Below are 25,389 nucleotides of genomic sequence, written 5' to 3' on the forward strand. Positions count from 1 at the left end.
AGGCTCTTTCTGAAGGTTTTACTTGGAAGTCAAGGTCACATGAATTCTAACCCGCCTGGACATGACCGACCTACTACTAAGCTGACATTAACCTGACTTTCGATGAGGGAAAATGAGACCCCATCGGTGCCTGTCCTGCTGTCAGACTGCGGTGTTAACACTCACTGTTGTTTGTCCTCTGAGGAAATGCTCTTCATTACGGTCCCCTCCCTGTGCCCCACCCCCATGGTGAGGCCTATGAAGAGGGGTGTGCTGATCAGTATGATCAGTAATCGTGAATCTCTGGAGCCGGCTGAGCAGCCTGGAAACAAATTATCCCCACAACTGACCAGGGTGCTCTGGCTGAGACACTCTTGAGCCGCCAGAATTTCATCTAATGCCCGGAAGCTCTGGATCATCCAAACTCAGCTGGGAACCAGGAGGTGGAGGGGACACAGGCTGCACAACTGATGGGGGAGTCTGCACGTAACTGTCCCCTAGACCAAGAACTCATGTGGGAGCGTTCTAAATGCCATGGACAGTTAGTTGGAAGCAGTAACTGGGCCTTCTGATTAATTTCTAGCCTGGTCATCTTTTGCTTCTGATACTATATAAAATGTGTGTAAATAGGAGTGAGTTAGGATTAAGAAACACGTTTGAATAAACCAAATTTGAGTATGGTAGTTTTTCATTTTTTATAGCATGTGAGAATTCTAAAGCTGCCAATTAGCAGCTCAAGGGACATTCCCATTTTTATGTCTTCCTTTCTAGGTGGTAAAACTGAGGGGACAAAAATGGGCGGCGAGCCGTTCTTGGCTCTGCTAGAAATGGGTCCTCATTCCTCCCAGCTCAGACTGCTGCTGACCTGGGCGATGGGTTTATATGCTGCACCTTTGCTTGTGGATTGGTTCCTAATGATGGATTAGCAGAAGTGGGCATCCCCCCAGGGCCCAGCAATTGCCGTGGAGGTCTGTGTCCTCTAGCTGTCACCTGTGGCGAAGGACACGTTCCTACACAGCCAAGCATCACTCTTACAGACGTAGCAAAGCAACATACGCAGCCACCACCTGTAACCATAACATGCCTTTATATTTTCAAATTGTTCCTACAATCAAGTTAGGCTTTGCCACTAAAGAGTAACTCTTTATTTTGGACTTTCAGAACTGGATTCTGGAAATTCTACAGAATGCCGCCCGGGATGCCAAGTCTGCCTATGAGATCCTACGGGACTATAGCCTTTTAACGTGGATTTTGCATATCCTTGAGAGCAAGTAAGCACCTTGCGCGTGAGAGGTGTGTGTCAGGCTGGAAGAGGGAGGGACGGAGACAGTGGTGTCTACTGCAGGCTTTAGTGTCGACTGGAAATGTCCAATAGAATGCATGTTGTCCAAAACAGTGTCCTCTAATGCCGCCATAAGCCTGTAACCAGCTCCTGCTAATGCCAAAGTGGCATTTCCTCGCTTTCAGTCTTTGAGTGTCTTGTGTGAGTGGAGTGACAGGTGCCAGCTGCTTTTGCACTTGGCGGAGGCTCCACTGACCGACCTTCCGTCTGTTCTGCACAGTCCACTCCCCTGCAGTGGCACCATTTAGCTAAGGTTTTGGGACTGTAGCTGTCAAGGTAGAAACAGGCTCCAGTGTCAGGAACGCTCAGTCCCTCGTGTGATGGGTTCCAGCTCCCCACGGTCCACCCAGGGTCAAGAGGCTCAGTGAGGAGCTGCTGCTGGAGCCGTGTCGAGTGTTTGTTTGTCTTCGCCCTCGGGCTGCCATAACGACTTGCCACAGACAGGGTGGTTCCAACAGCAAGGATTCATTTCCTCACAGTTCTGGGGCTGGGAGTCTGAGGTCAGGCCATCCTGGGCGGGGTCTGATGAGAGCTCTCTCCGTGGCTCACAGACGCCGGCTTCTCCGTGTGTCCTCACATGGCGGGAAGAGAGAGAGGAGAGAGCCCGGGCCTCTTCCTCTTCTTAGACGGACATAATCCCGTTATGGGCGCTCCATCCACCCTCACGACCTCCTCTAAGCCTGTTCACCTCCCAGAGGCCCCACCCCCAAATACAGTCACAGTGGGAGTTAGTGTTTCCACATACAAAGTTGGCAGCGGGCTGGGGGGGGACAGTGCAGTTCATAGCCTGATCTGTTTTGATTCCTATCGATCTCCTGAGTTTGAGGCTGTCTGGAACGTTGAAGACCTCGTCTCAGCAGACAGCACTGGGTGGGCGGATCTGTCTTTCAAAGCACTAACTACTCTGCTCGACCCAGGGATTTTCAAGCCCTTTGTGTATTTTTTAAAAAGTATTTTTAAAAACTTATCTAAAACAAAGTAGTGTCCTAACCATAGAATGTGTCTTTGGACATCAGCTTCCAGACTGTTTCCGATTTATAAAAGGCATAATTGGCTAATTATCTCTCCTTGGCTGTTAACTTTAGGTTTTGAATCGAGTTGTTCTCGTGAGCAGGACCTCTTCTCACTGTAACACAGTGGCTCCAGAATTTGTCTCTAGTTGGGGCGTGAGGTGGTCTTCTGGTTAGGAAGGGGTGTCCACTGGGGCCTCACCCTGTGTTGAAGCTGGGTCTGTAGCAGGCACCCTGTTCTTACTCAGATTCTGTGCCTGTTTGGGGGAATAAGCAGGTGGAGTTGCTGAAGGATGGGAAAAACGAGCCAAACCACTGCTTGGTACTGCACCACTGTCGTCACTTCTGTGGCTCCCGCCCGCCTTTCCTCCAGCAGATGTCAGTGAAAGGAGAGGATGTGGCGGAGAGTGAGCGTTGTGTGTTGGGTTTTAGGTTTCTGGAGACACAGGTGCTCTCTAGCATCATCTCCTTGCTGCACACGCTGTGGGTGACCAACCTGGGAGACAAAGGAGTGGAGCGGGGGAGCCAGCCTCCTCGCCAGTCTGGGCCCCAGGAGCCCCCGAAGCTCCTCGCCCTGCACGTGGTCAATGAGTTCCTGTATGTTCTCACTGTACTCACGAAGCACCTCAGGTAAGCCCCTCTGCCAGGCCTGACCCCTGGCGTGTCGCTGGTGGGCGTCACCTCCCCTCTCAGTGTTCCCTCTGGTCAGCACTCCACAGGTGGGCTCTGGGCCAGTGGGCCAGTCACTGGTTGGGCTGGCGAGAGCCAGGCCAGAAGGCAGCTGCCAGTTGTGGGTGAATCAGGTAACCTATTTTAGCTCTTTCCTCTTTTCTGCTTCAACTTTATGAGGCAGCTTTCAAGGCCCTGAGAACTTCACATGCTCTCAGAACTTGTAGTATGTCATACATACCAGGTCACTTTTAGCAGGCAAAGCGACTACCATGATATTTTGATTTAAGCACTCAAAAGTGACGTTTTGTAGAAAGAACATATTTTCCATGACCTTCACCTAAGAAAGGTAGGGTGCCCCCAGACTTGCTTCTGCCTAAGCCTGCACAGATCGACTTGTCATCAATTGTCTTGAAAACTTCAGTATTTTCATCTGACCCTGTGGAATAATGCTCTTGATTTCTTAGCAGAGCTAAATTCTCCTCAGATTCCACTGTGTCAGGGAAAATATACACTCGTGTTTCTGATTTGAGAACGGAGGGATGCTAATTGGAACCAGAATTGATAGCAAACAGATTGTAATCTCAGAACAAAAACTTTCTTGATAAAGAACAGGACGTGCGGTTTTATGTTGTTCAAATGAAATTGTGAAATCAGTGCTGGTCACCGTGTTTCTTATTTGAGGGTTGTTGAAAGATACACTGGTCTCTGAGAACTGATTCCTGTTTGAAATAAGGGTTGTAATTTTAATTTTAAGATTGTATGGAGCAGATGGTGTTGAACTGTAAATTCCTTAGGGTTCAGAAGGACGGATTTCCTTTCAGTGACCATTGTAAGGCTGGCCGTGGGCAGTGCTGTCCCAGGGCTCTCCTGAGCCTTTTCACTGGATTCTGAGAGTTGATGAGATGGGAGGAATGGGCAGTTCTGAGTGTTTTGTTAGGCGGCTGGCACCCTGACCCTCAGGCTCTCTCTGCCCAGCTATCCATCAGCCACGGTTTCTAGAGAGATTTCTGTGCTGCTAGGATGGAGTCACACTCCGGTCCCCTTTCTGCCTCCCCGGGAACACTCCCTTCTTTCTGTTCTGTATACGGGGGTCCATGTTTATATCTGTTTAAGGGGAAACCTGGGCGGATGACCTGTTTGCACCTGTGGTCTGCGGCGTTGACTGGCGTGCCTTTCCTGGGCCGCGGGACGAGGGGCAGCTTTTGCTCAGTCTGTGCCGTTGGCTCCCCACAGGCCCTCCTTGGCCTCCACCCAGCTGACCAGCTTCTTTGGGGCGCTTGACTCCGTGCTGAGGTACCGGGCCACCGTCCTGCAGGCCTTCAGGGACATGGACCGCTTCACCGTGAACGAGACGGTGCTGTCTACCAGGGACGTCCTCCTCCTCCTGCACAAGTGGAGCCTCATCGAGAGAGACGTCCAGCTCCAAGAGGACCTGAGAGCAGCCGTGGAGAAACACCCCGTCAAGGAGCTGCTAAGTGAGTGTCAGGAGCCGTGACTCTGTCTTGCGTTCCCCACGCTGTGCCCAGTGCCCCCAGAGCGTCCTGCCCTCTCCGAGCAGCATTTCCAGAGCTGATGAGGCTAAAGACAGGGCCTGTCCATCGTTGTAGCCCCAGAGCGAGAGGCCTGGCTTTGCATCCAGCTCTGCTGCTGTCAGGGAGCTCATCTGTTACGTACAGTAGCAGTAATGGCGGTCGCAGTCACATACTGAGTGCCCGCTGTGCTCCGGGCATAGGAGCATGTCCTACTGGAGCAGTGCTGAGTGCTCGGTGCCTGGCAGCTGTCCACCCTGCCCCCCACGCCCCACCTCCCGGGTCTGTGGGGAGGAGGGACTCCATTCTCACCGCCGGCTTCTCTCTGTGTGTGTAACAGAAATGCTGAAGGATAAGAACAAGCCCGTCATGCCAGGCCGAGGCAAGGGCCCACGGGGCCGGAAGAGGTGGCCTGGGGAGGCAGAGGAGGTGGCCGAGCCTGAGCTGCAGGCGTCCAGCCTTGAGACGTGCAGGGGCCTCCTGAGGTCCATAGTGACCCACTGGGGGCCAGTGTTCCCCAGCCCTGACCCTGCTCAGGAGCCCGTGGATGGGGCTGCCCCCAAGAGCGGTGCACTGGGCCTTGTGAATGCCGTCGCCTCCCTGGTGGTCCGCTGGGTGCTGCGGTCAGTGGCTGAGCAGCCACTCGGCAGGGCAGAGGCTGCAGGACTCCTTGGCTGGCTTAAGAACTACATTTTGCCTCAGTCGGTGCTCGTGGCCGATCTTCTCAAGGACAGCACTGTGAAGAGCGGCATATTTAAGCTGTACAGCCAGCTCTGCGCAGCCGAGGGGCTGCTGGAGCCTGCGCAGAGGGTGGCCTGCCTGTTCAACACAGTCATGCTGCAGCTCATAGCGGCCCTGGGCCCCCCGGGGAGCCCCTTCCACCCAGCAGTCGAGACCCTCTGCCTCTGTTCCCTGAACGAGAAGGATGAAGCCACGCGAGGTAATGCCGGTCCCCGGTCGGCGGCAGGTGTGGGCTGGGTGGGGAGCAACCTCTGTTCCTTAGAGCCTCTCGGGTCTCCTCTCACCACACTTCTGGGGATCATGGAGAGTTGGCCACTGGACCCTGACTGTGAAGGGAGAGGAGGTCTGGCAAAACCTTTGGTGACGGCCGTGTTTACAATGGAGGAAGGTGCTCAGCTCAGAACCTCCCTCGTGTCCCACTGGGCACCCCACCCCTGCAGGGCAGTGGCTCCTAGGTTTCAGCCATTCCCAGATGTGGAATGATGCTCCCCATCGTGGCCAGATGAATACGTGTGTGCAAATGTGTGTGCATATGTGTACGTGCACACATGCGTACATATGTACACAAGCACAGAATTTATGTGCTTGGTATTTAGCTTAATAAAGGTTTGAATACACGAATGATGAATAGCAAAGCCTTTAAAAGGCTGTAAGAGAACACGGGGAGGCTGTGACCTTGTGGCTTCCTCCATCTGGGATTGTCCCTTTCATTGAGGGACCTGAGGGGAGCAGGGAGCAGGGACCGGCCGGCAGCCTAGGCAGTTGAGCTCACCTGGTAGCAGGGTGACCTGTTTTGTCATCTGGCTGCAGTCAGAGAATTGACTCCTTGCCTGTAAAACATCCTCGCCAGTGCCTTTGAGGAAATGATGTGAAGCGAGTCCGTGAAGCTCTTCTCAGACTTCAGGTCTGGTTCTGGGCATGGGGGGTCAGACCCAGGGGAGACTTGGCTTGTGGTAACTTTTTTAACATTCATCGAATAAAAAAATTTAAAAAGGAGCAAAGAAGATTAACCCAAAAGTTAAGCAAAGGCAAAATTAATTTGCTTTTTCCACTTGCTCACCTCGGGTTGCCACATGGATGCGGCCCAGTTCCCTTAGGCACATAGCAAAGCCCTGGTCCCCCTGCGTGTAGGCGGGGTGCCCTGTTTTCCAGCTGCGTGGAGTGGCGTCCTGACGGCTCTGTTGTCCTCTTCCTCAGCTACCGCGGCTTTCCTGGTGTCTCTGTACATTAAGGACATCTGGCTGGGCGCCCAGCAGCCAGACACCCTCATAACCCACGTCCAGATGATCTGTGACGCTGCAGAGGAGGCGTTAAGTGGCGACAAGGAGGCTGTCGTTGAACTCTGCAGGGACATCGCCGCCCTGCCCCCGACACGTGCTGCCCTGCTGGCCGGTGCATGCAAAGGACAGGCTCCGTGCATTGACTCGGTTTCCTGACAAGAAAAGTTGCCTTTATTTAATTGACCTATAAATAAGCTCCAGGGACTATGCAGAAGTGGTCAGAGTTACAGTGGGGGTTGGTCCTTCGGGGCCACCAGGCCCATCCAGTGTTCAGTCAGGCTGACCCTTCCTCTCAGGGTTTTGTAGTTTAAAGGAAATACCTCAAATTGAGGTAATGTGCCTGAGCGCTTAACAGATTTGTGGATATTAAAGCCAACATGTCCAAAAACATATTAGACAAGAGAGCATGGTGAGAGTTGTGGAAGGTTTCCTTCTATATGAAATCACAACAAAGCTTTGGATAACTTTTTAAATTAATAAGCACCTGCCAGTGTTTGTTAGTTATTTTATTAAATAAAAGGATGTTATATCAAATCCTTAAAATGTAAAATTGATTTGACTTCTGCTTTTAGACAGCAGCCTGTATTTTGTTAAATTGTGTTTCACAGAGGGGATTTTGAATTTTATAACTTATGAATAAATGTCTATTTTTGTTAGGTTTCTGTGTTTCACTGATGTTAAAGGCTATTTTTTATTCCACAGAAACCTGTATTTTAGAGGTCAGGATTTGACTTGTACGATTCCTATATTAATTGGTGTCATAACTGACAAATATGGAATATGAAATGTCATGAGTTTCACAGATAAAATTCTAGTCTGCTCATTTAAAGCTGTGCATGTACCCACATGCCTCCTGCACACCGTGGCTCCCAGGGTCTGTTGGGCCATCGTCACATGTCAGTGCGGTGGCATTCCCTGTCTGCCACCTGGGAGGTGGCTGTTTATTTGCCCGTATAATATACACAGTACTGAGAATGGCTTGGTTTCGGCTTCAGCGTTGCACATTTTTGTACCTCCAGTGTTCTTCGGACTCTCTTCTGTTGCTTTTAACAATATTTTTAACCAAGGCAAGAGTAATTCTTCATCTAACCCCCTTACCACAAACAGGGCTCATTGTCTGGAAGCGTTCACCTCCCCTCTCCCCTCCCCTTTTGAAGTCAGAGTCCTACAGGTAGATTCAAGCTGGAAAGGCCACGTGTTCCTTTCTCTCCCCCTTTTCTGGAGCTCAGTCTCCCCAAGCTTTCTCCTAACGCACTGCCCCCGAGTCCGGTGGGGCCAAACCCGGCACTCACCTTGGGGAATTATTTTTCTGTCCCCTGGTGCCTGCCTGCCAGGGTCAGGCTGTTGGGCACTAAAGGACTAGGTCTCAGATCAGAAGTCACATGAAGTCACATCCAGGATGAGACCCTTCCTACCAGCTTAAAGATGCTGTGCGGCAGCATTTGGAGGCAGATTCTTCCCCTTGGGCTTAGGCCAGGCCAGCCGAGCCTGGCTGCTCCCTCCAGGGGAGATGCGTCCTTGGCTCTGTCTTGGAAAGGCTCTGGGGAGGTCAGAAGTGTGACGTGGGTCCCTTGACCACAGTCTGCTGGCCTGGCAGGACACACACTGTCCCATTTTTGGTAACAGTGGGCATCAGTGGCGGATGGGTGGGACTTCTCAGGCCCTCCCTGGATGTCCTCAAAAAGGTACAGATCAGCCAAGTGACCTCAAGCTCGATAGAACACCATAGCAGTAATAGTTGAAGCTAAAAGTAGCATAGTAAAGATTAGTGAGTGAATATCTTTTCATCTTGTGTATATTTTATTTCTCTACCTTTCCCAAAGTGAATGTAGGTAGTAAGTAAAGAGGTAAGTGCACTAAGTATGATCTGCGATGTTCGGGGCTACTTCTCTGTGCTGGATGGGCTGTTGCAAGCTTTGGATAAATGCATAGTGTGTGCCTCCTGTGGAGACATTCTTCACCTTGTTGCACTTCCTGCAACGTGTAAACAGGCTTCCAGAGGCCACATGTGTGTGCAGGATGGTTTGAGTTTACCGGCTCACTCGGCAATGGCCATGGTTTGCTGGTGTCAGTTCTGCAATCGAGAGGTTCTGTCTCCAAGGGGAGGCTCCCTGGGCTTGTTACTGACATCAGCTAATGCCATGCGGGTTCCCATCGAGGGCCAGTTCCCCAGGGACAGCAGGCTGGGCCTGGGGCTGGGATGGGGTGGGGGGCGAAGTGGAGGGGCCCTCCTGCTGCAGCGGATGATGGGGGCCATATGCTGTGCTGCCTGGTTCCTTGACTGAGCTTGGTGAAGCCTGCGGGGTGGCCCGAGGGGCCCTGTGATGCAGCAGGAACCTCCGGATGCAGAGGGGGAGGTGGAGGCCATGACTCCAGGAGCATGTGGGGTGCTGTTGGCCGTTGTTCCTATGGACAGAGCACATGGGAGGCAGACATCAGGCCACTGGAGAACAGTCCTTTCCGGGGGTTTTCCTGTTGCACTGTCCTGCCTGTCCAAAGCCCGTACTTAGGAAAGGTGCCATGGAGTGAGAGCACCTGTGCCAGGGGAACGGCCCCCAGGGAGAGCCAGCCCAGCTCACAAAGGTCGCCATTGTGGAAAAATGGGAGGAAAGAGGAAGTGATCAATGGTGACCCATACCTCAGATCTTTCCCTCAAGGTCACTTCTCCCTCGTATGTCCATTTACAGTTGGGGAGGGGGGCAGGTTGAGCTTCCGTCCACCCACAAGTTTGAGTGCAGCTCATCTTGTATCCACACCTCAAGCCAACCTGTATCTTAGCAATCCACCCTCCTGGATGGACTCTCCTGCACTCAGGGTGCTGGGGGCAGTAGACAGCCACTGGGCTGAGACGGCCACCATGTCCCACCTGTCTGCTTTCAGTTTCATCAAAGAAACAGGACAGTGATTGCCTCAGGTGTCCTCAGGATCAAATGAGGTGATGTGCTGATAGCTGTCTAAGCTAGAGGACTAGTTCACATGTGGCTGTAGTGCTAAGTGAATGAAGAGGCAAGGAAAGCGGCCCCAGGGAGCAGAGGCCTCCTTTCAGAGGGTGCTAGCATGATCGTTTTTTCTTTTTCTTTTTTTCTTTTCTAGCATGGATGGAAAGAGCGACTCCTCAGGGAACACCTTGACATTCTCTTTCCTAAATCTTCCTAAGGACCCATTTGCTGCCCTGAGCATTTCACATTTGCTGCCAAGTGCCTGGAGGGCATTTTCTTTAGGGAGCCACGTGGCCAGTCAGGATTTGTCCTGTCAGCTGGTAGCCCAGAATATGCACAAGACCCCTCCTCCACGGCCACCCGTGGGCCCACTGGACTGGAGAACTTTCCACTGGGAGGATAACGGACCAATCTTGCAAACTGTCCCTAGCACAGGGCTTGCTATAAGTCACCTCAAAAGAGCAGAAGAGAAAGGTGATTTCATTAGTTTGTCCCCCAGGTAGCTCTTGGGGGTAAAAATCTGCTTGACTTCAATGTGAGTTCTAAACACTGGAAGAAAAGGATGGATTTCTTCCTTGCTCCAAAGCTGGTCCCTGCCCCCCATGTGTGACCAAAGGGAACCATAAGTGACCTGGTGAGTGTGGACTGATGGATAAGAGGCTATGGGCAGGGTGGGTGGGGGTGACGGAGGGTAGAAGAAACTCCCTCGAGGGAGGTCTGCACACGCACACATCCACAGGGCCTCACTGGAACCGGCCGTGGCACCCCGTTGTGTAGGGGGGCCGCCCTCTCTGGTTACCCCTCCCTCTGTCTCAGAACAGCTTTGCTCATCTCTTTGCTATCAGCTTCCGAAGCTGACGCATGGTTTCTATTCCCCAAGGTTCTTGGTTCCTAATGGTGTCCAGGACCCCTCAGCGCTCCCTGGCCCCAGCTCTTCTGCCAGGATACACGTTTCAGCCATGGACGGGCCCTTTTTGGGTCCCTTGCCTACCCCTGGTCCTGTCAGCTATGGCAGGGAGAGAGGTGGCATAGTGTCCGCCGTAGGAAGTCATTAGGACAGCAGTAGCTATGGGGTGCAGATTGAGCTAGAACGGAAAACTGGGTGTGGGGGCCAATCATCTAGCACAGAATTAACAGCAAGCGAGGCTCAAATTACTACTTGGAGCTCCTAGAGATTTTACCTCCAATTTAACCACTAAGGCACACAGCGGGCACTGAGTAAAAGATGGTGACCATGGGTCCCTAAGTTAGGGTCCCATTTGTCTGGGTTGCTGACTGGCAAGACCTAACAGGCATATGAGCTCATTTTGGCTTTATCGCTTTCAACAGCTTAATTGAGATATATTATGCCAGTGCATACAGTAAAGTTCACAAAATGTAAAGTTGGATGAGCTTTAGTATATTCAGAGTTATCCAACCATCACCACAGTCTATTTTAAAATATTTTTATCATCCGAAAAAGATGATACCTGTTAGCCACAGCTAATCTGCTTTCTGTCTCTATGGGTTTTCCTCTTCTAGATATTTCATATCAATAGAACCACACACAATGTGCCTTTTGTGCCTGGCTTCTTTCACTCAGCACAGTGTTTTTGAGTTCAGCCATGTTGTGGCATGGGTCAGTGCTTCATTCCTCTTTTATGGCCAAACAGTGCTCCCTTGCTTGGACGTAGGATCCCGCACTGTTTAGCCACGGATTTCCCTACATCCCCACACCCCCCCCTCCCCGACTTACCTCCCCTGCAGGGACCCTGAGCAGGACATGGAGAGCAGGATTAGGAAGAGCAGCACCACAAAAGCAGCCAGGCTCAGCCAGAAGGCAATGACAATCGAATCTGCGGGAGGGAGAGATGCAGCTCAGTGTCGTGTCATGTCACAGAAACCAACTGTGAGGGAAATCAGGGCCCCCAGTGCTGTGGAAACAGGGCCCAGTATAGGCGTCCTCTCCTCTTCCAGCCTCTGGCTGGAGCCCTTGGGAAGATTTCCCTTAAACAATAACCTTGAGAGGGAACAGGGCAGCAGGAAGTGACTTTTCCCAGAGCAACGAGCTACTGGGTCAGTTTAGAGTGATTGTCCGTTGAGGGAAAAGCAGTAAATACAATCGAGTGGCACCCCGTGGATTTGCTGTTTTGGCAGCTACTGCTGCTCAGAAGATGGGTTTCCCCTCCTTCCTTTCTCCCTTGGAGGCAGAAGGAAGGGCTGTGGGCAGTTTGTGTGACAGGATGGCTTCCCCACCCCTGTGAGGGCTGCAGGGGCTTTGGTGACCAGCCCCATTCAGGGCAGCTCCAGAGACTCCAAGAGTTAGAGCCTTAGAAGCAGGCTGTGAGCATGACGGATTGCTGTAGAGCACAGAGCCAGAGTGACCCCTTCCCACTGTGGGATTAACCAAGACCCGCCCTGGTCAGCCAGCTCAGTGAGGTGGAAAGAGCCGGTCCCTCCCTTACAGCTGGACAGGCCCAGCTGGGGTGCAGTGGCAGGAGGAAAAGGCGCTTTTGCAGTCACCACTATGGCTGTATTTGTGGCTGGAGACTGAAGGGGCAGGGGCTACCCAGGAAACACGCTTAGCTTCTTCTGGGCCCTGGGTAGAACCTGGCAGGTCAGAAGGTGCCATTCTCCAGTGCTGCAATTCAGGAACATTCGGCAAGTCGCTAGGAAACCTTTGCAATAGGGTACTGTTTCTTGGTGGTTGACTCTGGCTCTGGGCACAGAGCACTGGGCTCACAATTAATGTCTGCAGGTGTCTTATCCCAGGCACACTCATGACCCCAGGACAAGATGGCCCAGTGGGGATATGCTGGACACCTGTGTGTGACCAAAGGAGGCTGCAGAAGGATGGTAACCAACAGGTATTTATTAAGCACCTACGTGAGCCAGGCTCTGCTAGTGGCTTTCAAGAATTCAGAGGGGGCCCACCTAGCACCCAGGAAATGACTGACGCCTTTCACGTGCACTCTCCTCCCCCACCATCCTCCTCTGAACTCCTGCAGTGCTTCCTGCGCTAGCCCTACCTTGCCTCATGGATTCTGTGTTCTGGTCAAACAAAAAGATGTTTATGAATGAGTGAACAAATGAAGGACCCAATGAACAACTGTCTGAGTGAATGAATGGGGTGTTAGAGATTTGTGAGCTACCTGCGTGGTAAATAAAGGCATTTGAGTAGAGTGTCACCTCTGTGCTCTATGGCCCGAGACAGGTGGAGGGAGACACTGAGGACTCGTAGGAGTTGATCTTAGACCCTGGCCGCATCAAACACAGGGTATAAGGCAGAGATGCAGGGGTTGCGAAAGGAATCAGCGCCCCCACTGCCTCGGCATGTACCAGCAACTGGGCATGCGCACTCCAGAGAGGCAAGGACAGCAAGGACCCCGGGCTGGCTGGCTCTCACATCCTTCCTCCTTTCTGTCCCTGCGCTGAGGAACTGATGGTGGCATTCTAGAGCATTGAACTGTTTAAGGAGAACTTCTGGGCTCCTAGGCTGTACAGAATGAGGTTGTTACCGTCCGTCCTAAGCTAAGGACTTTTCGAAGCAGTCTGGGACTCTCACCTTCCTTGCCTGTTTGCTGTGCATTATTCCACAACACCTGCTTCAGTTCAACTCTATCCCACAGAGCCATTACTTTGCAACCCTCAAAGCATGAGTGTACGTATGCTTTCAGAAAACTTGGTTTGGGATTGTTTTCTGCCAGGGAATTTTTAGATTTCTGCAGACATGAATTCTCTTTTTCCTTCATAAAAATAATGCAGGGTGTGAGGTCTTTAGAGCCTGGATAACTCCTGTCAGAACCTCTAAGGAATAGCTTCAAAAATTGAGCGGTTGAGAACTCCCCCCAGCTGCCCAGCTTCTCCCAGGCTCACACTTTTCGGCTCCTGCCCTTGGTCCCTTATCCCTGGACACTGAGCAGGAAATGAGACAACACTGTTCACAGAACCGAGTTCTACAGACAAGCGAAATTTAAATTTTGTCAGACCAAAGGGCTATCAGTAGCTGTTTTGCGTATTCAATTCTCTTTCATCAGGTTCTGTTGAAAAAGGCAGCCAAGAAAAGAGAGTTCTTTTCCCTCTTCCTCCTGAAGGGTCAGCCTAAGTGCTTGAACAGAACATTTTGTCCAAGGGCAAGAGCTGTCATTCCTCAGTGTTAGGAATGTTTAAACATCCGTGGGCTTGTTTTCACAACGCGGAGCACCAGGCTGGCTGGACAGTGACCCTGGTCCAGCCAGGAAAACATCCCTGTCATCCCCTCTCCTTTCCTTTTCTTCCCTTCCCCCTTCCTTCCCTCGTTTACTTCCTTCTCCTCCCTTCCCTTTTCTCCTTCCCTCTGTCCCTTGTTTCTTTCCTTCCTTTTCCGGTCCATACTGACAGAAAGAGGGGAATGAGGCATCCACAGTGGATTGACAGGAAAAGACTCTGGATGGCATGGTTGGGCATCATGTCACATTGGGAACTTCTCATCCCAACTTGGAGTTAGCAAATTAACCTAATTAAAATACTCCCAACTCATAGTAGGCACCTCCATTTTGTTGAGTGAAAACTGCTAAGCCTCAGGTTTAGCATTCCTCCAAATGCCATTCACATTTGAGTCCCAGAGTCCTAGTACATTAAATCTAAGAGTCTCACCTTCTTGGGGGCTAACAACAGGGCTATGGGCCAAGGCTCTGGAGGTGCGTGGTTTTCAGTTTAAATTCTACGCAGCCATTTCCTAGCTATGTGATCTCAGACAATCGGGGGTTTGTACATCTCTACATCTGTTTCCTCATCTGTTAAATGAGGATAATAGTATATATTATATAGACTACTACACAAATTAAATAAAATAATATGTATGTATGATACACATGGCATAGTTCCTTGTTTCATGGTTGCAAAATGATATATAAATAGAACTAAAATTATTATTTCTCTTAAGAGGATTTATGGCAAGTGATATCACTGTGTTCTTCAAGCTTACTAAAATGTAAGATATAAGTAAGGTACCGGTGGCATAGACTGCTAGTTGTCAACTGTAATAATTGCTTTCATGCACTTCCATAGTAATAGAACCTCTACCTTTGGCTGGGCTCATGGCTGCCTGGGACGAAGACTACATTTCCCAGCCTCCCTTTCAACTAGGTCCAACCATGTGACAGGCCAATGAGATGAGAGGGTGGAACCATTACAGGACAGTTTCTTGGAGTCTTCTTGCAGAGACTGCTAGTTTCTACTACTTTGTGTTCCTTCTTATTTTCTTACCAGATTTTACTGCCCAGAACATGGATGTGGTGGCTAGAGCATGGCTTGGAACATGAAGATGAGGGACAATGTCCCAGTGATGGCAGAGCAATGAGCTGAAATGACTCTGGATCGTGAGGAGTTCGTGGAGCCAACGCACAACCCCATTCTGCAGACTTGTACATGGGAGAGAAACCAACTTCTATTTCATCCGGTACTCTCTGATAATTGTAGCCAATTTTCTTTATTGAATCAGTAAAAAAAGTACCTTTTTAAATCAATGTTCCAAACCTCCAAATCCAAATGAAGGCTGACCTTCAAAATAATCACCCTTTCTCTACAATAGAATCAAATTAATGTTCCTAAAATAAATATATTGATCTAACATTTATAAACACTTATCAAACATTCATGAATATTTATAAATTTTTCTTTTAGAATTACCTTCAAGGACACACAACACACACACACACACACACACACCAATTTTGTTACTTTAGGAGGTTGTGTTTGATTTTTGACACCCAGGTGGTATTTACCAGCTTAATTTCATTCACCCAATTGGTTTCTTTGTGATTTTTAACTATTTCCCCAAAGCAAATCCACCCTCAGAGATATACACAGTTTATCACCTTAGCTATTTCCTAGGCTGTGTTGTGACTGCCAAAGTCAGTTCCAACAGAAGAGTTCCAAGCAGTTTTTGAGCAATAAAAGAATCTTCCAAGTGTAGCACCTCCCTGTGGGGCTCCCTTGATGGGAACTTTGTTCAAGGCAAACATTTTCTTAGCTTTGTTGAAAAATTACTTTTACTGCTATGTCATGCCCACGGGACTGACCATTTGCTGAAGTGTTAGCAGTCACAGTTAAAGCTGTAACCTGAAATTGATTACTCTGAATGAGAGATAAGCGTTATAGAGGTCCTTTGTTCAATCTTTACACTGAATTCTCTGTAGTGTGTTCAGAGAACAGATTGATTAGTGGTGTGTTTCTGTACTTCCTCTCCCAGCTCTCAGAGCAGCAGCTACATAGACTGCCGTCTTATTGAAGCTGCCACAGGTGGTGCGGCAGCGGAAGTCAATATGGGCCATGACAAATTCTTACCAACCCATAATTAAAGAAAGAAGACATATTAATCAGAAAGGTAAATGACACACAGCATGAAAGCCAGGAACTACCCAGGGAAGTCAATCTACCTTGCTATTCCCTGCAAGGGAACATTAGACCACTGTCGGGAGACTCATCATATTAGAGGAAGATTGGAAGATTCTTGCCGCTGTGAGATTGTAAGATGGGACTGGTTTTCTCCTAAGCTTACCCTCTGAAAAGGGGACAATTAAAAAATTACACATGTAATCAGACAGTTCCGGCAGGGTCGGAGGAAACTGATCTGCATTTTCCACCACTTGACAGTGGTGGGGAGATTCTTAACCCTTCTAGGAAATAGAAGCCACATACGAAAATTACAAGGGTAAAAATCCTTGTCAAGTCTCTGGAACAAAATCACACCAGATTTCAAGCCATCCCGGAGAAAGGGCAACTCACAGCCTTCAATCAGCTCCTCACTGAATGCTCCATAAAAACATATGTAAACCCCTAGATGTTTCCAATTTTCTGCCCAACCACAATGGAATAAATTCCAGTGTGTGGGCGTGAACACAAAAATCTTAAAATCCTTCCCACTTGTACGGTTAACACATGAGCCCAGGGTATTTTTCTCTCTATTTTGTCTCCTTCTCTAGGTGACACAAGACTTGAACCCAGCCTGACCTGCCACATTTCAACCAACTGCCACAGGCGACCTTCTAGTGAGAAGAGGTGAGAGCGAGAGCTTTGCCTCCTTGTTTCACCCTGAAGCGTCTGGCTCACAGATCCATTCCCAGGATCTTTCTGTCTTTGATGTGCTCACTGCAGAGAGCTGGGATATGATGCTTCCTGGTTTGTTTGACTGGGGAGGAAATCCAACCCAGACGAACTGATGGGGAGAGAAAATCGACTTTGTCAGCAAAGAAGGTCCCCTGCTTTTTGTGGAATGACCTCTGTCCATCCTCATCCAGACTGTTGGTCACCTTACCCCGCCTATGACGCACTGTGACAGAGCATCCCTGAGACCACCTACCATTGACACTGCCTGACACTGATCACTACAGAAAACAAGCGCCAGCTGTTGAGGGGTAAGGCTGTATGTTGTCAAAGGCCCAGCAGAGGGCCTCAGGGAGGGTGCCGGCTCAGTGCCAACCTGGAGCTGGCCTAAAGGGACCATGTGCATGAGCAGGGCCTAGAGGGGAGTGGGCCCCCAACAGAACCAGTCCAGGTGGGGTCGGCCTCTGAGAAGAGGGTCCTGGGGGCATCCTCTGAGGCCAGCAGAAGAGAGCAACACCTCTAGGGGTGAGGGGGTCTCAAAACGCACCCCACCAGGAGAGAAAGAGCCAGTTTGACTCGCTGCCCTGACAGAGGACACTCCCACCCCCAGACCAGTGCCAGCCTTCACCTCTTTCTGTTCCTTGTGCTCCAATGAAGACATGTCACAAACCAGCATGGGGCAGGTGGCTGGGGGAGAAAGCTGCCAGCAGAACAAAGAAATGAGAAGCACTCCTGCCCCCAAGTTGGGGAAAGAGGAAATTCTGACTTTTAAAGAAGTTAATAGGTTGTTTTTAAACATGTTCAAAATTTATTTCATGGAATTAGACATGAGACCTAAAGTGACTGGTAGACATTTTTAAAAATCCAAGACTGAACAGTGAAAGTCGGAGACCCTACTCAAACTTTCACCCAGAGGCATGGAAAGAGTCCGCACCAATACGCAGGTTTGCAGGGGCCATTGGAGAAAAATTACGGCCGCTTTCTGAGTGCACTCTATGAACTTGCTCTTTCAATGCAGCTGTTCATGCATTTAAACAGATGCAGAAGAAGAAAGACTGGAAGGATATTGTAGCAGGCTAGGCCCAGTCAGTAGATGAAATCACACAGTAGGCTAAATAAGGAAGCTTAATATGAAGAATTATTAAATAGGATAAAAGAGTATAAGATATAAGAAAACTCTATGAGGTATCCCAGAGCTGAGGGAGAGGACCCAGGTGTATTAGTTTGCTCAGGCTGTGCTATGGTCTGAATATTTGTGTTCCCCCCACCCCAACCAAATTCATATGTTACATCCTAATGCCCAGTGTGATGGTATTAGGGCCTTTTGGAGGTGCTTACTTAGGTCATGAGAGTGGAGACTGCTTGGATGGGATTAGTGTCCTTTTAAAAGAATGCCAGAGACAGCGCCCCTCACCCCTCCCACCCTGCGAGGACGCAGCGGGAAGGCACCAGCTATTCCAGGAAGAGGACCTTCACAAGAATGGCACGGTGCTGCTGCACTGATCTTGGACTTCCCGTCCTGCAGACTGGGAGAAATACATTTCTGTTGTTTATCAGCCACCCGTCTGTGGTATTTTGTTCTAGCAGCCCACATGGACTAAGGCAGGCTGCCATAACAAAGTCCCACAGACTGGGTGGCTTAAACAACAGACATTTATTTTCTCACAGTCCTGGAGGCCAGAAGTCCAAAGACCTGGCAGGGTCCGTGTCTTTTGAGGCCTCTCTCCTTAGCTTGTAGATGGCCACCTTCTCCCTGTGTCCTCACATGGTCTTCCTTCTTTGTGTGTCTGTGTCCTAGTCTCCTCTTCTTATAAGGATACCATCATATTGGATGAGGGCCCATCTGTATGAGCTTGTTTTAATTTAATGATCTCTATGAAGCCCTACCTCCAAATACAGTCCATTCTGAGGTCTTGGGGATTAGGGCTTCAACCTAGGAATTTAGGGGATGGGGATACTATCCAGCCCCCAAAATCCAAGGAAGGACAAACTCGGAAGAGGTTCACATCTTGGAGAAGGTGTGGTTTGGCCACCAGATAGCAGAGATGTTGGTTAGTTTAGCTAGGGCTGAGTTGAAGCAGCTGGACAAACCACGGACAGCCTTCCAGAGCACCGGCAGGAAGTGACCAACAGCTGGTGGTGGGGTCCTGCTGGCAGGCGCCTGTGGAGGAGCCACTGCTCAGCTTGTAATGCCCTCTCCACACTGGCCACATGGACAGGGCTTTTGGTTTGCAGGTCGAGATGGCTGCAGAGAGGTTATTGCCACACGGGCTGCAAGATCTCAAAGGGACCGTGTTCTGGATCAGGGACTAGGCCGGGCCCACCAGACGTTCTCATATCCCCCCTGTGGGCCCCCCACCCAACCCAGGCCTCCTGCAGTGCCACTCAGAGCCCTGTCCTGGGAAAGCTTTACACCAGGCTCACTTTAGAGAAATCCCATCGTTTGTCACAGAGCATGTTTTGAAGGGTGCATTCAGAACTGAGAGGAGTAAATTGATGACTGACACAGATATTGACCATGAAAATGCATAATGCACACAAGAGCTGCCTACCTCCCATCAGTTTAGTTATTCATTCATTCCACAAAGACCTATGTGTGCCTACTATGTGCCAGGCACTATTCAGGAGCTGGGATAGAGAGAGCAACACAGCAAAGGTTGCTGAGAGTCTGCCCACTGATCATGGCAGTGTCCTGGGAAGTCCTGGCGCATTGGAGCCTGGAATCGAAGCCCCAGCTCTGCGAATACCTTGCTGGGTGCCCTTGAGCCCATCACTCAACTTCTCTGGGTCTCAGGACCCCACATACTCCTATTGCCATGTCAGCATCTTCAACTTTTCTGGTCCTTGTCAAGTTGCTCTCCAAAATGGTGAACCCAATTTTCGTCGCATCAGCAGCATCTGACAGTTCCAGTTTCCCTACTTCCTACCCCGAAGCTTCCAATATCAATCTTTTAATGTTTGCTGATGCCGTGGGTGTGAAATGGCATCTCATTGTTCTTTCCCAGTTCCTTTCCCTGATTACTTGTGAAGTTGAGCATTTTCTCCTGTTCACTGGCCATTTGAGCTTCCTCTTGTTTTACTGCCTTTTCATGTCATGGGCCCATACTTTTATTTTTTTTACTTGTTGACTGATGGGTTGTGTTGACATATGAACTAATGCAGTGGTTTCCATTTTAAGAGAAAAAGATATTTCCAAGGTAGTTTCCAAAACTATAAGGAAATAGTCACTGAAATGTCTTTCTCGTTCCCAGAATACACCAGGCACGCCTGCCTCAGAGCCCTTGGTGTTCTTGCTGTCTGGAAGGCTCCCTGAGACTTCCTCAAGGCTCATCTTTCACTCCTCACAGGCACCTTGGGGAGGCCTTCACTCAACACCCTAGTCAAGGTTGCCGTCCTTCCTTGGGCCCCAGTTCTTTGCTCCCCCTCCTATTTTATTTATCGGTGGAGCACATAGGGCCACCTGCCATATTTTTCTTGTTTATGGTGAATTAAAGACTGCCCCAAATTTGTAACACTTCTCCCATTGAGAGACGGTTCCAATTTCCTCCTCCGGATGATGGCCTGGCCTCAGGAACTTACCTGCCCAAGCTCACTCAGCTCGTCATGTCACTGGCCGAGCTCAGGTGTGAATTCCAGCCACCTGGCTCTGGAGTCCGTGCATCTGCCCTCTATGTGGTCCCAGTTAGTTCCCCAGAAAAAATGAGATGACTACCTATCCAGGGCTTAAACACCTTGGGGAGAGAGTATTTGTCTAACCCCAAACTTCTTTTCCAGAGAAAACAGAAATTAAATTCAGATAAGACTTGAAGCCTGGGGGATCTGGGATACAAACAGGAATAAAGGAGGCCAGAGATGCACCTATTTCTCTCTGGGTGTCAGAGACCTCTCAGCCTCTATGCGTTTGGGTGAAAAAATGGTATCTGACACCCTCTGTAATAAATTTGGAATTAACTTGCTAAGGAACTAAGACACTTTTGAAACATTCTTTCACAATGGATTTTTGATAGAATTTAATTTGTTTGGGGTTCCAATCAGTTGGGTGAGTTCCTTCAAATTGTAGTTTTCATGTTTTCCATTGTCTGTAGGCAGATTTGGAAGACAGTTATTTTGTCCATCCCCTAAGATAGATAACTTGAATAATTTCTATTAAAATACCAATAGATGTTTACTCTTCATAGGGGGGATCCAGCAACTGACCTCTCTCTGTGAATGTCAAAAAACCCGGACATGTCGGGTGTTTTGGGGTAGGGGAGCAACTGGCCTCTTTGGCAAGTTTCCTCACTGAGATGGTCTTTACTGGGTTTGGGATTTTGGGGAGGTGTGTCTTATTTGACTTCGTTTCTGCACTCAGCAGGCTGTAAACTTGCAACTCTAGTTCACATCTACAAGAAAGAACATCTCAAAACTTACACCCAATTTAGAGAGAACATCAGCCACTTTTCCTGGAAAGGGAAGTTATCTGTGGGTAAGGGTGGGGGCAAAGGTTGAGATTATGCGTTCTATTAAGTTGGTGCAAAAGTAATTGCAGCTTTTGCAATTATTTTTAACTTTTTAAACCACAATTACTTTTGCACCAACCTAATACAATTCTAAAGTTGCAAATAGTTCCCAACTCAAAGCAGCGAGGAGAAGCTTTGGAGCCCAGGTGATGACAGAGCAGGATGTCTGGCACACAAGAGGATGGCAGTGTCAGAGGCGGACCCAGAATTTAATTTGTGTTAATTTAAAAAAGACTTTCCTGAATGCAAATCTACATTTTAACCAGACCAGTATGCATTCTGAAGTTCTGAACTTTGGACAATACGTGTGAGTAGGCTTTTATTTCAACCCTGCCACCTTCTCGTTATTATTATTTGTCTTCCTTATTATGAGCTGTGTGTGCAAAAATCTGCATTTTGATTTCATGATTGTATACCTTGCATCAAAAAAAACACACTCCAAACCTATCGAACTCCCAAAAGCTTTAGTATGGTGCTGGAGACACGTGAGTCCTCAGCAAACACAGATGGGTGCCTGCACTTGACTTCTGGAAGTTGTAAATGGAACTGAAAACGGGAACACTTCCTGACAAGACACCCTAGGGCTCTGCCAGGGCTCTGCCCCTTTTATTACGTAGTAACATCTAAATGGATTTCAGTTTTGAGTTGGTGTAGAACAGACTATCTTTTCATATGAAAAGCATCCCATTCCTTCTAGTTACTGCATTTACTTTTTGACAGACATATGGTGTGGCTGTAGTGAAATAACAAAGGAACTTGAGACTTCAAGATAGGCAGAGGATGGGTTCCCAGTGCCTGAGACCTTGTTTGTGTTTTCTTTTTCATGCTCATTTCCTCAGTTAACTTGTTAATTATCTTGACAGAGTAGTTGGAATAATCAGAGAAGATTGTTCACAAAGTACAATATTACCCAAGAGATAAAGACGGGAAGGAAGATGAGCGAAAGGATTTTAAGTCGTTCTGGGCTGTCCTTCCTGAGACCATGAAGATTAAACGTCGGCTGGTATTTTAATAGAAATTATTAAGTCATACATCTTAGGGGAACGACAAAATGACTCTCTCCCAAATTGGCACACAGGCAATAGAAAACCCGAAATCTACAGTGTAAAGAAACTCACCTAAGTGTTTGGAATCCAGATAAATGAAACTCTACCAAGAAATCTATTTTAAAAGCAGATAGAGTGTCTGTCTGCTCCCAGAGTGTCTTGGTTCTTAGGAGGTTGGTTCTAAACTTAAGCTAGAAGATAACAGATACCATTTTACGCCTGTTCATTTGTATCTCCCAGTGCAGGGTCATGTTCCGCTTCACTGTGACAGCTGTTGGAGGAGTCAGGACATGAATGGAGAGAAAGTCATTTGGACCAAGCCCCCGGCCTGTGCCTGGCGGCTTCCCCAGGGCAGGACTCACGTTTGTGGGCTGTCAGCTTCTTCTCGTCCACGGGAATGAGGTCCAGGTAGTCCATGTAGTACTCGTAGCTATAGTACAGGGAGGAGGCGTTGGTCCCATTGGCCATGTCTGTGGTGCTGGGGGGCAGTGCATCGGAGCTCGTCGGAGGCCTCGGAGTAAGCTGGCCGAACGATTTCCGTAAAATCATCTAAGTGTGTCTGTGGGTCTCCAGGCTCAGGGCCTGCCCACGTGTGAGAGCCATTGGCTGGGAGAAAGGTCAGGGGCGTGTGCCTGATCTCCTCAGTACGCAAGTAGAGCTCTCCATCCTGCCCCTTCTTGATAAAACTCCAAAACAAACAGCTGCAAGGCTGGAGACTGTGTATCCAGGGCAGCTCTAGGTTGCCCTTCTGTGTAAAGAGAGGAAAACAGATATCCGGGGTTCCTTGAAAGACCAGATGCTGAATAGGGCTAGAAAGGACGATCACTTTTTGCCTTAAATACTTAAAAAGTTGATACTGAAACGAAGGACTGGTGCAGTGCCCTGGGCTTACATTAAGGCGGTACTTGGTGCCATTAAGCAACCAGCAAATCACTGGCTTAGATTCATTATCTGAGGGCAGAAACTGAGTGATGTCGGCCCTGAACTTGGAACCTCGCTCATGTACACACAGCCCATTCATTAAACCCAAGGAGCCCCTCGCCCCAGTTGAGTACACCTCCCAGCCTTTATCTAAGCCTCCAAGAACCAACCAGTCAGCTGCATTTGGTCAGACGGACGAGGCTGTTTGTCTGGGCCAAGCTCCCACATGGATTGAGCTCTTGGGTAATAGGGCCCCAGGGTTCACCCAGCCCTTGGCTGATGACAAGTGTGACGAGGATTCTTCTGGCTTTCTGTAGGGCATGTCTCCAAGTTATACACTCATTTTTCTTAGAGCCACAGACGCAATTAAGAGGAACATTTCAAATATTTGGAATGAGTAAGACTACATGTGAGGGGAGTCCTAGGATTTCGCCTTTGAGAATTAGTTAGGAAATTAAAACACACGGAATCATGGGGCCTTGCCTCCAATATACCAACTTCCTAGTATTCTTCATGCACATCTACACTGTCAGAGCAAAGATGGGTGGACAGTGTAGACAGGCTGTCTGCTGGCTTGGATCCTGTACACGCAGCCCTGCTGTGCCTGCGGCGTTCTGCGGGGACCGCTCTCCCTGAACCACGGAGGCAGTGTCCTTGATTAGAAAGGGAGAAACAAGAGCCTGGGCTTCTTTCTTTCCTTCCTTCCTTCCTTCCTTCCTTCCTTCCTTCCTTCCTTCCTTCCTTCCTTCCTTCCTTCCTTCCTTCCTTGTTACATTTTCCAATTGAACATAATTTAATTCCATTTGTTTGGAATTTTCACTTCTACCTGACAAATAACTGATTGTTAAAATGAATTTATTGGTCTGATAATAATCTTGACAAAATACCCATGAAAGTTCCCTGGTAGAAAAACAAATTTTAAAAATGTCTCTTTTGACATTAGTAAGCCTACTCCCATGAAGGTCAGCTCTCTGAGATAATAATGACATATTTATATTAACCAATATCTCAAAGACCTTGACCGTAAGCATTGTTTTTCTTCCCACTTTAATTTATAACCCAAAGCTTGAAGGTGAAGTGTTTTTTTTTCTTGTTTTTTTTTTCTGGGGTGTTTTCTTTTATAGGAAATGTGCACACTCGTTAGCTGTCATTGTGACTACAGATTGAGTAGAGGAGGCAAGGTAGGAAGGAGAGACCTAGAAAGGGAGGAAAACAAACACTTACTGACCCATTACCTGAGCGAGCCACTGTGTGCTGCTCTTTACATCATCCTCACGGTACTCTGCTATAGGTGTGGGCAGCCCCATTTTCCAGGCAGAAAGCTGGGATGCAGGCGGCTGGGGCAGCCTCCACGCTCTGCTCAGTACTGGGACCTGCAAACAGGTGTATTAGTGTCGTGTGGCTGCCGCAACAAGTTATCATAGAATTGGTGGCTTCAAACAACACAGATTTATTATCTTACAGTCCTGGAAGTCAGACGTTCAAAATGAGTTACATGGGACTAATATTAGGGGGCTGTTCAGGGCTGGTTCCTTCTGGTATCGCTGAGGGAGAAGCCGTTCCCTTGCCTTTCCCAGCTTCTGGAGGCGGTCCTCGTTCCTTGGCTTGTCCTGCATCACACCGCCTTCCCCCCACTCCTTAATTCCATTGTCACATGGCCTTCTTCTGTAGTCACATCTGTCTGTTCCTACTTCTTATAAAGATACTTATGATTACATTGGGCCCACCCGCATAATCCAGGATAATCTCTCCATTTCAAAACCCTTAATTTAGTCATATCTGCAAAGTTCCTGTTGCCACATAAAGTAACATTCACAGGTTCCAGGGATTAGGGTGTCGATGTTTTGGGGGTCTATTTTTGAGCCCACCACATGGGGCAAACAATGTTGTGTTGTGGGTATGCAATTCCTTAAGATAAATACAGCACTTCTATCTGGAGTATCCATTTTTGTCAACCTTATTTTGGGTAAAAGTTACATTTTAATATTAAAACGAGCATAGGTATATAACAGAGTAAATGGAAAATTTGCATGGCTGTTTTAAAAATAAAATTTTTATCATGGACAATTTCAAACATTTGGAAAAACTGTGAGAATATAATGAAACTCCGTGTAACCACCACCCTACTTGAACAATGGTCAAGTTGTAGCAAATTTCCTTTTATCTACGTCCCTATCACTCCCCCCCATTCTGGATGCTGTGAAGCAAATTCTAAATATATCATTTTATCTGCAAATATTTCAGTATGTATCTCTGAAGGAGGATTAAAAAAATGAAACCATAATACTATTATCCCACCTAAAATTAATAATAATTATTTAATTGTATTAACTATCTAGCCAATGTTCAAATTTTCCCTCTGTCTC

At 48.6% G+C, this 25,389-nt stretch overlaps 2 protein-coding genes across 2 annotated transcripts in view; one reads left to right on the forward strand and one right to left on the reverse strand.

The window, feature by feature from the left end:
• Positions 1–7,213, forward strand: part of URB1 (URB1 ribosome biogenesis factor) — a 65,693-nt gene extending 58,480 nt beyond the window's left edge. The window contains exons 35-39 of the mRNA XM_019730177.3: positions 1,141–1,250; positions 2,764–2,961; positions 4,237–4,478; positions 4,873–5,472; positions 6,471–7,213. Of these exons, the coding sequence (XP_019585736.3) occupies positions 1,141–1,250; positions 2,764–2,961; positions 4,237–4,478; positions 4,873–5,472; positions 6,471–6,709 (1,389 nt within the window). The 3' untranslated portion in view covers positions 6,710–7,213. The remainder of the gene's footprint in view (positions 1–1,140; positions 1,251–2,763; positions 2,962–4,236; positions 4,479–4,872; positions 5,473–6,470) is intronic.
• Positions 7,214–7,246: 33 nt separating this feature from the next.
• On the reverse strand, positions 7,247–24,047 carry MRAP (melanocortin 2 receptor accessory protein). Its single transcript, XM_019730269.3, has 3 exons — positions 22,465–24,047; positions 11,228–11,327; positions 7,247–8,959 (listed from the first exon to the last, which is right to left on the reverse strand). The coding sequence occupies exons 1-3, from the start codon at positions 22,649–22,651 to the stop codon at positions 8,683–8,685; spliced, it is 564 nt and encodes a 187-aa protein (XP_019585828.3). The 5' UTR covers positions 22,652–24,047; the 3' UTR covers positions 7,247–8,682.
• Between the last annotated feature and the right edge of the window lie 1,342 nt (positions 24,048–25,389).

Source organism: Rhinolophus sinicus, chromosome 17 (genome assembly GCF_057876585.1).
Source record: "Rhinolophus sinicus isolate RSI-liver-muscle chromosome 17, RSI-T2T, whole genome shotgun sequence".
NCBI lineage: Eukaryota > Metazoa > Chordata > Mammalia > Chiroptera > Rhinolophidae > Rhinolophus > Rhinolophus sinicus.